Genomic DNA, 15,284 nt, shown 5'->3' with positions numbered 1-15,284 from the left:
GGCACTAAGTGCCACATCCATCCAGCCTATCCTTAAACACCTCCAGGGACAGACTCCACCACTTCCCAGGGCAGTCCATTTCACTGCATGCTATGGCTGGCTTTGTTTCTTATATAACTTTAAACTGTCATGCAAGAAATTGACAAAGAATTGTTTTCATGGCTAAGAATTAAATCAGATTAACTTCTGATTCTAAAGGATTGATTGAGAAAGTCCCTGGAAAGGTAGCACAGGGAGCAATGCTCTATAAACAATCAAAAAGCTTCTGCTTTATCAGACACAGAGAGCCCTGGCCCAAGTAGCTTGGTGCTCTAACATTAGTGCTGCCCACCTCCAAGTTTCTGCAGCAGTGCTCCCTTCTTCTCTACTTACCAGACAATGATGCTGAGATCAGTTCTGGTCTGCTTAGTTTTGCATCTTCATCCAATTGTGTCATATAAATAGCTTAAAACCTACTTATAATGTTTCACCCAGATTATTCACTCTGTTCTCTGCTTTTGTTTTAGAAGCACAGAGCTACTGCCAACAAACAGTGTCCAAATTACACAAATCAAAATGGTGACTCTTGAAGGATGGCAGGTGAGGGTAGGTGTGAACACCAACCATGCTCCAATCCCCATACAAACCAGCAAAACCCACACAATCCCCTCAAAAAAAAAAAAAAAAAAAAAAAAAAACAAACCCAAAGCAAACAAAACCAAACCCCTAAAATCTGAATGAATGTGAAAACTGCACTGTTAGCTCCATTCAAAAAACACTAAGACATGAATTTTCCACATTGTCTGCAACACATATGCTGAAGTAATTTCCTTAAAGCATTAGGAAACAGTATGCAACTTGATAAACAAGATTTTACTGGAAGTGGCATATATTTTCAAAACATCATTTCAGTTATGACAGTGAGGAGGCACAGGATTTCTTTAATTTTCATCAGTGCTTTTATATTCAAGCGGTGGTAGTGTCCTTGCAGCTTCACCTATGGACACAACTGAAGTAAGGTTGAGTAGGTCAGATCAATTCTTTTATATGCCAGTCACATAGACAGGAAAAAGACACAACCTTCCAGGCAGCTTTTCCCTTGAGAATCTGGTCCATGTTCCCCAGTCTGCTCTTAGAAACTCTTACACATGCTGTACCTTGCTAGATAATTTCAATTACTGTCCTAGGTCAACAGGAATAGAAATGTAAAGTTATGGTAACAGTAAAAAAACAATTTAACATGCAGATTATTACCTTCCGTAATGCTCCGTGCTGTTTCCGGTATTTCTTATTCCAGGACACCCCTCTTTTCTCCAGTAATTTCTGCCGTAATTGATCCACAGGAATTTGTTCAGATTCTTCCTACAGAGAAATGAAAACCCAGGATAACGAAGACTACAAAAGTCAAGGGGTCAACACAAAGAAGCCACTTCCAAAGTACTTAAATCATTTCTGTTTGTAGTCAACGGAACCTTTTTCAACAGCTTAGGAGAAACACAACTTAAGAAATACTCCAAAAGGGACATTTTCTGTATGAAGAGTCACTATTAGTTTTAAAGTCAGGCTAATTTACAAGTTTTAGCTGTTTCACAAGAAGCTCAGCAGAGTTCTGTACACTTAAACCTGCTCACTCTTGCATTCACTACTCCCTTCTTCAAGATTCCCTAATGTCCAAACCAAAGCAATAAACTCCTTACATACCATACCTCTGATAAAATCCCTTTTAACACTGCCAACGGATTTTCTGTTTCTTTGGCATTTTTGGAATCTCTTGAAGCCTTATCTTCAATTAGCTTATCCTCTTCTTCCTGTATGAGAAAAACAGGAGTGTCACAAATGCTGCTCTTTCACACACAATGAGTGGTTCTCAATTACATTCTGCACTAACATTGGCATCCACAATTTAGAAATGTGAAGGAAGTCCTGATAAGCTGCCTCTGACACCTGCTATGGACTCCATATTTTCGTAAAGAATGTCCATTATAATTTATTTTAACAAAAAAAGGCATTTGCATTATTAACAACCAGACAGCCAAGAGTCAGCCACTAAAATGATGGTGCTGGTCTTGAACAAAGATGTTAATTCACCAGGGAAAGAAGTCTGGTAATGTGAGATGGTTCAGCAGATTAGAAAGCAAAAATTCACTACAAAATCTTGGTAGAAATCACAAACTGTGGAAAACTAACCTCCTCAATGGGGGGAGAGAGCAAATGCCTCCCTAAAATATTTATTAGTTTTGATGTGCATTTCATCCATTAACTCTTAATACCTTTATAAAAAATGAGATATATAAAGCAAGGAAGAAAAAAACCTTTAGGACTTACTTGTAACTGCCAGTTTCCCAATTCATCCACATCTCTGATATAAACATGATAGTGTCCTCCATAGCAGCCACCTTTATGTATAATAACAGAGAAGAGCTCATACATGTACTCTGAATCATCCATTTCAGTCTTTAAAAAGAAAAACAATAAAAATAACAACAATATAATCAGTAAGTCTTTCACACAAGGACACAGCTGCATGTCTTCAGATATCTCTGTGTGCATTTGCATGTGTAGAGATTGAAAGGCATTTCAGTGCTGGGGAACACAAGTATGGACTGACATAAACCATGGAAAAAAAGAAATGGCTTATTAAACAATTTTTTAAGCATGAATCTGAACAATATTGGAATTTCAAAACTTAAAATAATGAGATATTGATGCAAATAATAGAACAGATCAATCTGTTTTTTCAGACTAGAAAAAAACAAGCAACATTTTAAAATACACAAGCCAACTGGAAAAAGCCTTCCTCAAATGCTAACAACTGAGAGATCTCCAAACTTGCATTGCAGTGTTTCTTTAAGAAATGTCTTTTACAAAAACAGTGTCTCTATGAAGTATATTGTTTATATCAAGATCAAAAATTGTCATCAAGTGTAGTGAAATGAGGCAACCGGGTGCCACTAATTGCCAGGCAGTGGGCATGAGCTTGTGTTAAGCCCACCTGTGCCTGATTAGGGCAGCCCCTACTGCACATGAGCAGGACTGGGGGGCCAATATTTATATGCCCACTACCTGGCAATTAGTGGCACCTGGTTGCCTCATTTCACTACAATCAAGGAATGGTACAGCTCATCTGGGAATCAAAATACATCCATATGAATTCAAAGAGAGATCCATAAGAAAACTACAAGCACATAAAACATATGTAGCTAAATTTCTACGTGGTATTATCAGATAATTACAATAAAAAATAGATTGCAATTTTCAGGTGATAATCTTCCTTCCAAGAAAGTGTCAGATCAAGTTTTAAGTAATTATTATATCCTACAAGCAATTCATCACTCAAGTTAGAAAGCAGCCTTTTGGAAACTAATTGGAATTTGCAACTAGGGACAGTGTAGAACCCCACAAAGCTTCTCAAATACCTTGCCCTGACAAAATGCAAAACAAAAGATGAAAAATAAAAAAGGTCCTTGAGATACCAATTCTCTGCAGAGTATATAGAAACTTTAACAACATAAAAAAACCCAAACAGTACAAACCTGTTCACAGAAAGGCCTCAGATTTATCTGGATGGGAAATGTATAGCAGCTTGTTTCCTTGTATCGTTCACACTTCTCAAAATCAAAGTTAAATCTCAGGAGAGAAATGGTGAGAAAAGGCGGCAGCTTGCGGAGTTTAGCAGACTGCAAAATGATTTTTAAAAAATTGTAAGCACACAGTTCTAACAGAATAGTGTTTCCAACCTAGCTATGGTCAGCTGTTTCCTAGCAAAGCTTCATTACAACCAAGTGTCTTTATTTCCAAAATGTTTTCCCTAATACTCAATTTCCCTTCTAGCCAGGCATCCTAAAACCAACCAAGATAAGCCCTGAATGGTGATCACCAGTCCCATGGTTAATCACCTTACAGAAATTGCAGGAGACTGATGAAAATCTAGTCAGTAATTCCATAAGCCCACATGTTCTTTTTTTTTAATTTTATACTAAGCAGCAGCTGCTTCAGAACCCTTGGTTTGTGCTCATGTGTGAAGTCAGACAATACAGTATCTCCCCATCTGCTTCGCCCTTGGCCCCAAGGATTAGTAGGGTGCTCAGCATCTGGTGCAGGCACTGAAGCCACCCAAAATTAAAAAAAAAAATCTAAAATAAATAAAGCCACAAATGAAGCTCAAACTCCAAATGTAGCTTCCACACTTGATTCCACTGCAAGTTCTCCTGGTCAGCTCCTCCACACACAGCATTTGTACATCACCAGAAGTTTATCCCAATTGCTTCAGAGGAGTTTTCCTGTTCTCTGGGGTTGTGTGACCCCAGGTATAGGCTGGCAAACAGGCACAGTGCTTTAAAATGTGAATGCCAGAAATTGTGTAACATAAGAAGCTCTGACAGTTGTATGTTGCCCAGAAAGAGACCAATCCCACATGCATTTTGCAGTATGCTGTTGAGTGGCTGTTTGCCTGCCTCTGAATGCAATAGAAATGGTCTCAAACATGTAATCAGAATAAATCACAGGGGCATCTTGCTTAACACCTGCCATGCTGCTTGAACAAAAGGGCCTTGACCAAGACCTGTTGGCTTTGGTAAACAGGCACAACACTGTGCCTGAGTGGCATGGGGTAGGTGAGTCCTGGAAAACCCTACAGCCAGACACAGAACAACCAAGCAAGAGTTGAAGTCTCTCTCATTTATGCAGGAGGGGACCCTCAAGGCAGGAATGCCAAGACAATCCATTTTAGTAAGGGAGAATATTAACCAAGATCTATCAACTTGGTGCACGAGCACATTAGGAACATTGGTATGAAGCAAATCCAACCATCACATCAGAATTTATGTGCAGACTCAATGGAGGAGCTTTTGAGCCTTCCCAGTGTCTCCATCCAACTCCATAGAGAGCCTCCAGGAACACAAGTATGGTTTAACAAACTCCCTGAATCAGATATTCCACCTGCATCAGCTGTGAAGACCAAGTTGCAGCCTAGTAGCACTAAAGGCTATGGACGTTCTTCCAAGTTTAGGATGAAAAACCAGGTTGTACCTTTAAAATTTGGTAAAGTTCTGGACCATGAAATTTTTTTTCATTACTAGTATCTCTAGAGGCCAAGACATAAAAGGGGAAAGAACAACATCCAAAGATTCTATGAAGCAGTGAGGGGAGAGATGAATAGAGTGGGTAGGCATGGGTCATTTTCTCTTTGAAACAGCCCTTCCTAAAGGTCCTATCAAGCCTTGGGACTCAGCTGGCATCTCACTTGCTGCCAGTGTAGATGCCTGCTGTAGGCTGCTGTAATCATGCCAGCAGGGCCAGAGCCACTGGAAGCAGTCCCACTGACACAGTGTCCCTTCTTCCTGCTGCAGCCACCCAACACAGCCCCCTCCCTTGGGGTTGTTCATTCATCCCCCCACATCCCCCACCTATGTGGCTTCTTACCCAGATTTGAACTTGCCACTGTGTTCTTGAACTCATGACACATATAAGAGTTAAGCAACTGTTATCTCAAACTTCATTGAACCCAGCAAAGTTTTGCCCTTATAACCAAGCCACATGAGGCACTGGCAAATATTTCTGAACTTGAGTCACTGATTAACTTTACTTGCCCTCAGTTTGCCTTTGCACCCATTCCCTTTCACACTAAGGGTGCTGAAAGTTTTTTATTGCACTCCTTGGGTAGTAGAAGAGAGTCAAAGGAAGTCAAGGAGCCTGGTTGTTGTGAAGATGGCAGAATAAATCAGAGTGCTCTAACAGCTGTCCATGTCTGGTTCCCCTTTATAATAAAATAGTGGAGTAACTTTTATTAAAAAATTTAGACATGGAAAATTAGCACAAAAGAAAACCAACACCACTTTTTGTCATTCTGGAAAAAAGCAATTCTCATAAAGCTCTCAATGGGATCCCCTTCCTTGGCCCTGGCTAAGGGAATGGATAACAAACATATAAAATATCTTAAATTAAATTGCTGTGCTGTGGAAACCAGTCCAGACTCTGACAAACCAACTGACCATGACAAGCTGTCAGTACTGGTATTGTGCAGGCTGTCCTGCCTTACAGAAAGGAACCAGTGGTGACAGTCACATACACAGCCCCTCTGGAGGACACCCATATCAGCAAGTGTCAAACATCTGAATGTTGCCCAGGGGTGAAGGCAGGGAAGTAGGCAGAAAACTACTGCTGCCTGGATGTCTCTGAGCTCTCAATAAACACCACAGGCTCAGTGGCAACAGTTCTCCACTGAACACTGAGGAGCTTCAGAACAGAAAGGGTCACTACATTTGGTTTTACAAGCAATTAAAAAAACAACCAAAGAAAAAAACCCAAAACAAAACACAAAACAAACAAACAAAAACAACAACCAAACAAAACCCCCCAAATATCTACAGTTCTCACCCACATATGAGATCAGATCAAAGCAGTAATTCATTAGCTTGAAGATTATGAAAAGGCAGCACAACTCAACACACTAACCCATGAGCTGCCTTCAAAAGTACCTTCAAGCTACAGCCTAAAGGAGAAGATTCTTTCAGTCCATACTCTGACCACAGGAACATGACTTTACAGCTCTGCTGCACCTGGATTTTTATCCTTCTCCTGCGTGGCCTCACAGATGGAGAAAAACTCTTGGTGGTGCCACGAGAGGACAGAAAGTGGTGGTGGTTAAGCCAGAAGTAAGCAGGAGGATGGGGACAACATAAGGATATAGGGTGAAAACATACCCAGGGTTTCAAACACTAGGATAGCTCCTTGTATGAATATATTCATACACACCTGAAGGCTCTAGATTTACAGAACATACTGAAAATACCTACTACAGTGTTACCTTTTGTCACTGCAATAACCTGTTCAGCAACAGGGAAACTGCAACACCTGGATCAACAGATCCCATTTCCCTGTCCAGATCAATAGTTGTTCATTATTTTTCTCTTCTTCATGAGAGAATTTCCATGTTTTTCTTCATTACATGGATCCATTTATTTTTTCATTATGCCTCTCCTTTAGCCTTTCTTCTGAAATGCCTCTAGCCAGGTGCAGTAGAGGTGAACCAGGCAAGACTCTCAGAACTACAAGCAATACAATACTCTCAGAACCATTCACTGGTTCTGAGTGTAATCACAGGATTTAAGACTGCAACAATATTCAAGCCAAGAAATTAGTTGCCTGGGCTTTTCTTAACGTAGTTGCTGAGGTTTAAATAACAAGTCAGATTCTGGCATCCATCTAATTAAAGATATGGGGGGTATTTCAGAGCTAGACTGAAATAGCAGCATAAACAAAGTATCTAAACATTAGCAAGCTGAACACAGAATCTCCAATGTGTTACCTTTGAGGCTTCAACAAGTTTATCACAGGCTCCACATCGATACAAGTTCTCATTTTCAAAGTACTCTTCTTCCACATACATATTCCATAGGGCCTCCTCCAAGCCAGCAACACCCTTTACAGCCACTGTTAGGTCCAAGAAATCTTCCTGTGCAGAAGTACAACCAAAAATACGAGGTAGTATGTGCTGTAAGTTCACAGCACATTAGAGAGATATTCATATCATCTGCAGCAGATGTGAGCACTCATTTTGCTTTCATGGTTGATGGTAGGGACAATGACTACAAACCCCAACAGATAAAAATAATTTTTTTTTTAAAACCCAACTAGTAACATTTTTGGGTTTTTTGGTAAATTTCAAAGAGCATTGAAAGAATGTAATTATATGTTTCACTGTTGTTACATCACTGTTTAGCTCTCTAACCACATCTAGCAAAGGCAATGCTTGCCAACTCAGACGCAGTAACACTTGTTTTCTATCTCTGAATCACAGCCTGATGTAGGTGGTTCAGAAAATGCCAGCCAAGACTTAATAACAAAGCCATGTATTATTTTCCAAATTTCCCAGTCTGCAGTGCCCTAACCAATACACATTACCTAGAACCAAGAAAGCCACCACTGACTCTCAAAAAAGACGTAATTGTTTTTTGAATTGAATTTAAAACCTAGAACAGACTGAAAAAAAAACCCAAAAAACCCACCAAAACTAAACTGGAAAATCTCCCAGCTTTACCTGTCTCTCACTGATGTTCTTGCATTCTTTACAAATGATCTGGTTGACAACAATCCCATGATACAAACGGTTAATGAGGTCATGACCTGAAGTCCCCACAAGGGAAGTTTCCAATGCACTGAACAGAATCCGATTCAATTCCTGCACATCATGCTGCCTCATTTCCTGCATGATAAAAAACACAAAACACATGGAAAAATAAAATAGTGCCATCTGCTTAGCTTATTGCTTAAAAAAAAACATTTATTGAGTGGGACAGAGACAGTTGCCTCCATGACCACAAATATATTTACTACTTTGAGTAGTAAATTGCTACCTTTGCTATTGGTATTAACTTAGTTATCCCTCTGAGCAGCTACGAGTGCATAAACTATGACCCACCTAAGAAACCTGCATCTGAGTAGATATAGACTTAACTCTAAGATGAGTTACAAAGTTCAATGTAGGTAAGAATCTAAGTATTTCAGTACAAATGCCCTAATTACTGTTGGAAAAACACTCTTGAAAAAAGCAAAGCAAAAATGCTACTGAAATTGTATCTAACAGAACAATTTTCTTCTGCTGCTTGCTGTAAACAATTGGCATGTTCTTCTTGTAGAGACACAACAGTACACAATAGTTGACCCAAATCAATGCTATCTCCATAGCTTGAAGTATTTTAAGATATTTCTTAAATGTCAGACTTAAAAAAAAATTCTCCCTTCAGGAAAAAGTTTCAGGGATGGTGTAACTGATTTTGTACCTCATGGCTGTTCCACCCAAAGCTCTCAGTAAGGTCTGTTGTAGATGCAGCTTGCTGGTCCAAGAGCAGAAGCTGAGCAAATAACCGTTGAAGTTGTAATGGAATTATTCGAACCTAGAAATAAAAAAATAAAATAAAAAAAAAAATACCCAACAGATCAGAGTCTTCAAACAATCAATTCAAATAAAAGACAAATGATTTAGTAAAAAACTGCTAATAAACCACCACTATCTATGGCTTCCATAATGCAGATTACTCAATTCACAACAAAAGATCGGCCAGACTTGGTGTCCAAAAACCTACAGTTTCTCACCTTTCTCAGACATGGAATGTAGTTTTGGGATAAAGCAAAAACTGTATGGATTAAAAACTAAGGCATCACCACAGCAAAAACGATACTTGCTCTGATAGTTTTCCTAATATGAGCCACAAGACATGACAAAGATTTAACACGTGCTGCTCCTTGATCAGTGAAGGGTTTGGTGGTGGAGTGGATTAAGATGAGAAGAACAGCTAATGCTAAGCTTCATCAGCTACCTATATTTATACTTTACTTACAAAAAAAATAAATTAGGAAAAAATTAGGAACAATTTTTTCACCAAAAGGCTTGTCAGGCCCTGGCACAGGCTGTCCAGGGCAGTGGTGAAGTCACCATCCCTGGAGGAATTAAAAAAATATGTGGTGCTGAGGTTCATGACTTAGTGGTAGACTTGGCAGTGCTGGGTTGTACTTAGTGATCTGAAAGGTCTTTTCCAACTAAAATAATTCCATGATTTTAAGAAAAAAAAAAATTCCAAGCAAACAGTTTTATCACTTTCACCCAAGAACTAATTAATGAAATTTCACAGTCAACTACAAGGAATATTTTTTAACCAAAAATTAAATTCCAGTCTTGTACCATCTCGTGCACTGGTGGGCTATTAAAACCTTCAGACAGCCTCAGTGCAATCACCTATATTGCACACAGATTTAGATTTATTATTTCTGATGCGAAATAAGTTATTGAGTGGGACAGAGACAGTTGCCTCCATGACTACAAATATATTTACTACTTTGAGTAGTAAATTGCTACCTTTGCTATTGGTATTAATTTAGTTATCCCTCTGAGCAGCTACAAGTGCATAAACTATGATCCACCTAAGAAACCTTAGCTTAAATTACAGAAGAGAAAAAAAAACTAAGAAGGAGTCTCCAGATTGATGGAATCATAGAATGGCTAAGGCTGGAAAAGGCCTTCAAGATCATTGAGTCCAACCTCATCCTAACCCTATTACCCCATTCCCAATGACCCACCATTAAACCATGGGTCCCAGAGCACCAGATCCAGGTGCTTTTTTAAAACACATTCAGGGATGGAGACTCAACCACCTCCCTGGGGAGCCTGTTCCAGTGTTTAACAACCCTTAGTTTCTCCTGATACACAGCCTAAATCTCCCCTGATGCAACTTGAAGCCATTTCCCCTTGTCCTGTCATCTGTCACCAGTGAGAAGAGACCAACCCCACTTCCACTACAACCTCCTTTCAGGTATTTGTAAAGAGTGATAAGATTCCCCCTCAGCCTCCATTTCCCCAGACTAAACAGCCCCAACACCCTCAGTAGCTGCTCACAAGGGATGTTCTCCAAACCCTTCACCAGCTTTGTTGCCCTTTTTTGGACTTGCTCCAATACCTCAATGTCCTTTTTGTATTGAAAGGCCCAAAACTAAACACAGTACTCAGGGTGGGGCCTCACCAGTGCTGAGTACAGGGGCAGGATCACTTCCCTGGTCCTGCTGGTCACACAATTTCTGATACAGGCCAGGATGCCATTGGCCTTCTTGGCCACCTGGGCACTCTGCTGGCTCATGTTCAGCCGACTGCCAATCAATACACCAAGGTCCTTTTCTGCCAGGCAGCTTTCCAGCCACTCTTCTCCAAGCCTGCAGCATTGTTGTGACCAAAATGCAGGACCCAACACTTGGCCTTATTGAATTTCATACAGCTGGTCTCAGCCCAACAATCCAGTCTGTGCAGGAAAATTCTAAATTGTTCCTGCTTTCAGGAACAAAAGGATCTCCACTTTCAAATTCATCAAAAACAGGCTCAGTATCTTATTTTTGAAGCAAAAGCTCCTGGTTCTGAAAACCTATATCTACATGTAACACTGAGTGTCAGTCAACCCAGCTGTCACTCCCTAATGAAGTCAGGCTTTCATTCCTGCTCAGAAAAGGCTTCATGCAAATTTAAGCAATATTCCTCTAAATGACCATTCAGCCGTGCCCAATGATAAGGAAATTTTAAATACCTTTGCATCTGGTTTACTGCTATCATCCAGAGTGCCAAGTTCTTCAGGTCCTAGTGAGAACAGTGCTTCTGTGATCAAAAAGAAAAATGCCTATTTAAAAAAAAGATAGTCTCCTCTTTAAAGATTTATTGTACTTTAACAGCCAAGCATTATGATGGTATTCCTTTGAACATCACCCATCCTTACACCTGGCTCAAGCTATAACAATAAAGCACACATAAGGATAAAGGTGTTCAGATGTCAAAATACCTATTTTTTAAGCAATTGTAGAGTCTGCATTTAAAAATGAATGACACTTCATGGACAGCAGTAATCTCTCTTATTTTCACAAGCTGTACATTTTCTCCCTGGAATAAAAGGTCATGTTTACAATACTTACATTTTGTGCACAAGTGATGATACTAATTTTACAGACCGAGAGCTCTGAATGTTCTGTAACTGAGGCAAAATAACCTGTTCCTGAAAAGGAAATCCTGTTTGTGGTGTTTCTTGAATAAATAACTAGAAATCAAAGCCACTGTAAAGCATCAACTCCAACATTACTCTAAGAAGGTGGAAAAGACATTACCTCTAAATTCAGGTGTGAAAAGCAAAGTCTGCAGAAGGGAATTGAGGTAGCAGGTCCCACCCTGATTTTTGATACCACTTAGGTTGGTGAAATCCCTGGGAGCTGGAGGCTCAGAATCCCTGGGCTTTGATTTCTTCCCTCTTCCATGATGATTGTTTGAAATAAAGGAAAAATCCTCTTCAAATAAGTCCCCAAACATTGTGAAGGCAAAATAGTCCTTAAAAAAAATACAAAATATTCTATTCAATATAAAAACACAATTGAATCCACCCACCCCTAATCCTCAGATATGAACCTTTCAGCCTTGACTGAAGAATTTGTTTATAACTTTTTTCATCCTATTCTGTTCGTTCTAAAAATGAATGCTGGAGCCATATAAAAGCATGCGCTGATTTAAGAAAAAAGGATGAAAAAACCTAAAAGTATTTCTGTTAGCTCAGGTCTGCATAGACTCCTAACTGAGATCAAACACATCACAGCTGAATTTTACATAAGCAAAACCACACACATAATAAAATAAAGAGGTCCTTCTGAACACCTGAAATAAACTAGTGCTCCAGAAAAGGTATATAAGGCCCCTCAACCTGATCAAAATCCCTGTTCCACCAAAGAAATTCATGTGTTGATTTCACAAGAAAAAGTAACTGCCTCAGCATTCACCAATTTTTTCTCCTATTTATGGCATGCAGAACACAGGCTCTAGCAGGAAATCAACTCCCCTTCACAACCCTCCTTCACTGCTGATCTTCTGTTTCCCAACTTGTAGCTAATTATTTAATCAAGCAACAACTTTCTACTCTTGTGTCAGCTTAACTCTTTAATAGACTTCAGCAGCACACCTTACTGAAGGTCTTGTGAAAATCCAAATGTAGTCAACAGCTCCCCATGCAACCAACCAGTAGCTCTTCAGGCATCCCCTAAAACTGTGTATAAACCAGCATTCCAATAAGATGAGTTTTGACCTTTCCATAGATGAGAAGGTTTTAGGCAGAAGGCTCAGAGCCATGAAGCACCATGGCAGTGTACATTCTGTTTGCTCCATAATAATTCTTCAGAACTTCATACAATACATATCCTCTTACAAACACCCACAAGATAAATTTATATGTCTGGTGAACTTTCTGAATGGACAGGAAATAAATAATTTTGATCTCCTCACATGAGGTTTTGCTCCTTTGAAAGCAGCTCTGATGACCTAAAAAACCTCCAAAACCCTGTAATGGTCCCAGTTCCCATGCTTCACAACTTTAACATTTTTTCCAAACTCAGAGTGTTCATTAATTTTTCCAGTTAGGCCTTCTACATTTCAGCATTTTACTAGATAAAGATTATAACCCTTCCAATTTTCCTCATCTCTATACACAACAGCATGCCCTAAATACATCTGTTCACCACAAAAAGGTGCCTATCTAGGAGGACAGTGACGATTTCACTGACTGAGAAACACTTCAGCAGGACACTGCCAAATCCTCCCTCGCTTCTCCTTACTTCAGGTTCCTCACAGGGCTGTTGCTAGCAGCTTCCTTAAAAAAAAAAAAATTCCATAGTAATACAGATTAGGAAGAATCTCTGGATGATGTCTCTAGTCCAATGCCCCCACAAAGCAAGACAAAGTACTGTGAAGGTGGTAAAACACTGGCCCAGGCTGCCCAGAGAGGATATGGATGCCTGGAAGTGCTGAAGGCCTGGCTGAACAGGGCTTGGAGCAACCTGGTGTCGTGGGAGATGTCCCTGGCCACGGCAGGGGGGGCTGAAGTCAGATGATTTTCAAGGTCCCTTCCAAACAAACCCAGCCTGGATTCTATGAAGTTAGAGCAATAACCTGCCAAATAACCACGTGAAATGAGATCCCACAACCCCTCCAAGCGCCGGCTCTCTGTTCCTTAGCTGCGATGGGAATCTCTAACATTATAACTCGGCTCTGGACCCTCTCATCCCACCCCAGCTCAAGCCTAACAAGACCCAGGCGGCACACACGCCCTCCCGCCAGCACCACGCTCTCCTCCCTGCCTTCCCTTCTTCAGGCCGAGCCCCCCCTCCCTTCCCCTTCAGTCTGCTCCAGCCCCGAAGCCCCCACTTGCTTAGGCCCAGCCTTCAGGTGCGGTCTCACCGCTCCCCAAGAGAGGACGAGGTCTGGAGCCCTGCTCCCCACTCACCGCTCAAAACCAGCGCCCGGAGCCGGCCCGGCTCCTACTTCCACGGCCCCGCCGCCATCTTTGTTGTGGCGGCACGCAAAGGGCGCTGGGACCTAAAGGCCGCCCCGGGGGCTTCACGCACCTGGCAGAGCCCCGGAGGGAGAACGGCAGAGCCCCCTCGCTCTGTGGAAGAAAGGGGATGGGAAGGTGCCGCCGAGCACGGTAGCCGATGCGAACAGAACACCGGCGGGCAGAGCCTCTCTTCAGGGCGGCCCCGTCCCCGACCCCCTTCATCCTCCCGCAAAGCCTTCTGGGGGCTGTAGTTCTCTGCCGGCTGCAGGGCGGGAGGCAGCCTGCAGGTTGCCATGGTTACCTCTCGGCCTCAACAACCTGAGGGCTCGGTCTGCCCGGCCCGGATTCCTGGGCAAAACCCCCCTCCATCACCCAAGTGATAGAGCCTCCTGAAACCTTCTGGAAAATATAAACAGGGATGGAATTCTGTGTTGGAAGACCAGATGTGTAACACCAGGGCTACACTCACAGGATCAGGGGCTGCTTCTCCTCATGCCCCTTCTGATCCAGTTCATTCCCTGAGTCCCATCAGGTGCAGGCCACATTGCAGATACAGATGAGCCTGGACAGTCGTCAGACAAGACCAGCTCCCTCTTCAAAAAAACCAAGTGTTTGCAGCTGCCTTCTGAGAGCTGCCACCAACCCTCAAGTGGCCCAGATGACACCTGGCTTGTTGCTGGTGTTTCTTCTGTCTTCTCATAGTGGTGACTGACCACAGCTGACCTGTAAGGAACTATCAACTTGCACTACCTTGAACCCAGCAAAGTTTAAGTTATCAAGAAACTCTCGCCAGATAACTGAGCCAACTGAGGGAGTTGCTGGCAAACTCTCGCCAGAAACACCCCTAAGGTACTGGTTAACTTCACTCGCCCTCTGCTGGCCTTTGACCTTACTCCTTTCACATTAAGAGTGCTGGAAGGTTAGGATGGCAAATTAATCATACTGTGGAAAAAGAAGCAGTATGTTTCCCTACCAGCTATCAGCTTGCACATTTTCAGCAAGGGAGGGACTCTCATTACAAAATAGCCAAAACTTTTTTTTTTTTTTTTAAATGCTGTTTATTAAACTCGCTGCCTTCCATAATTTTTATATGATGTTTATATAAATCTGGAAATAACACGTTACAGTTGTTATTCACATTTTTTCACTTAGCGTGCATAAGCACATAAAACATTCTCAGTGGGTTTTTCTTTTCACTCTTACCTCAGAGCTTCTCTCCTTGCTGAGCAACTAAATAATTTTCTCAAAAGTTATTCTAGAAGTCTTTGCACCAGACTTGCCTGGCCTGACCAAGAGATAAGATGGAACACAGCAAGGATCAAGAGAAAAGTCCAAGGTAATGTGACTGGCATGTTGAGGAGATGTTTCTCCATTGAACACTGAGGAACTCCAATGACTCAGCACAAAATGGGCCACCGCGTTTGTTTTTACTGGTAGTGAGGAAAAAAAAACACCCTCAGCCCA

At 41.4% G+C, this 15,284-nt stretch overlaps 1 protein-coding gene across 8 annotated transcripts in view; it reads right to left on the bottom strand.

Moving 5' to 3' along the window:
- Positions 1-14,028, bottom strand: part of USP40 (ubiquitin specific peptidase 40) — a 35,700-nt gene extending 21,672 nt beyond the window's left edge. For 2 of the 8 annotated variants that reach the window (XR_011726523.1, XR_011726522.1), the window contains exons 1-10: positions 13,051-13,307; positions 11,614-11,830; positions 11,046-11,113; positions 8,760-8,873; positions 8,018-8,182; positions 7,286-7,432; positions 3,513-3,656; positions 2,305-2,433; positions 1,686-1,787; positions 1,234-1,341 (exon numbers count right to left, since the gene is read on the bottom strand). Coding sequence is in view for 6 of the 8 variants with exons in the window: in XM_071747114.1 (XP_071603215.1) it covers positions 1,234-1,341; positions 1,686-1,787; positions 2,305-2,433; positions 3,513-3,656; positions 7,286-7,432; positions 8,018-8,182; positions 8,760-8,873; positions 11,046-11,113; positions 11,614-11,812 (1,176 nt within the window). In the remaining 2 variants the exon portion in view is untranslated. The other 6 variants (XM_071747114.1, XM_071747117.1, XM_071747118.1 and 3 more) reach the window with 6 other exon arrangements.
- Between the last annotated feature and the right edge of the window lie 1,256 nt (positions 14,029-15,284).

The sequence above is a fragment of the Heliangelus exortis genome, chromosome 6 (assembly GCF_036169615.1).
Source record: "Heliangelus exortis chromosome 6, bHelExo1.hap1, whole genome shotgun sequence".
Classification (NCBI taxonomy): domain Eukaryota; kingdom Metazoa; phylum Chordata; class Aves; order Apodiformes; family Trochilidae; genus Heliangelus; species Heliangelus exortis.
The sequence above is the reverse complement of the archived record's forward strand: the minus strand, read 5'-3'. Positions and strand labels throughout refer to the sequence as shown.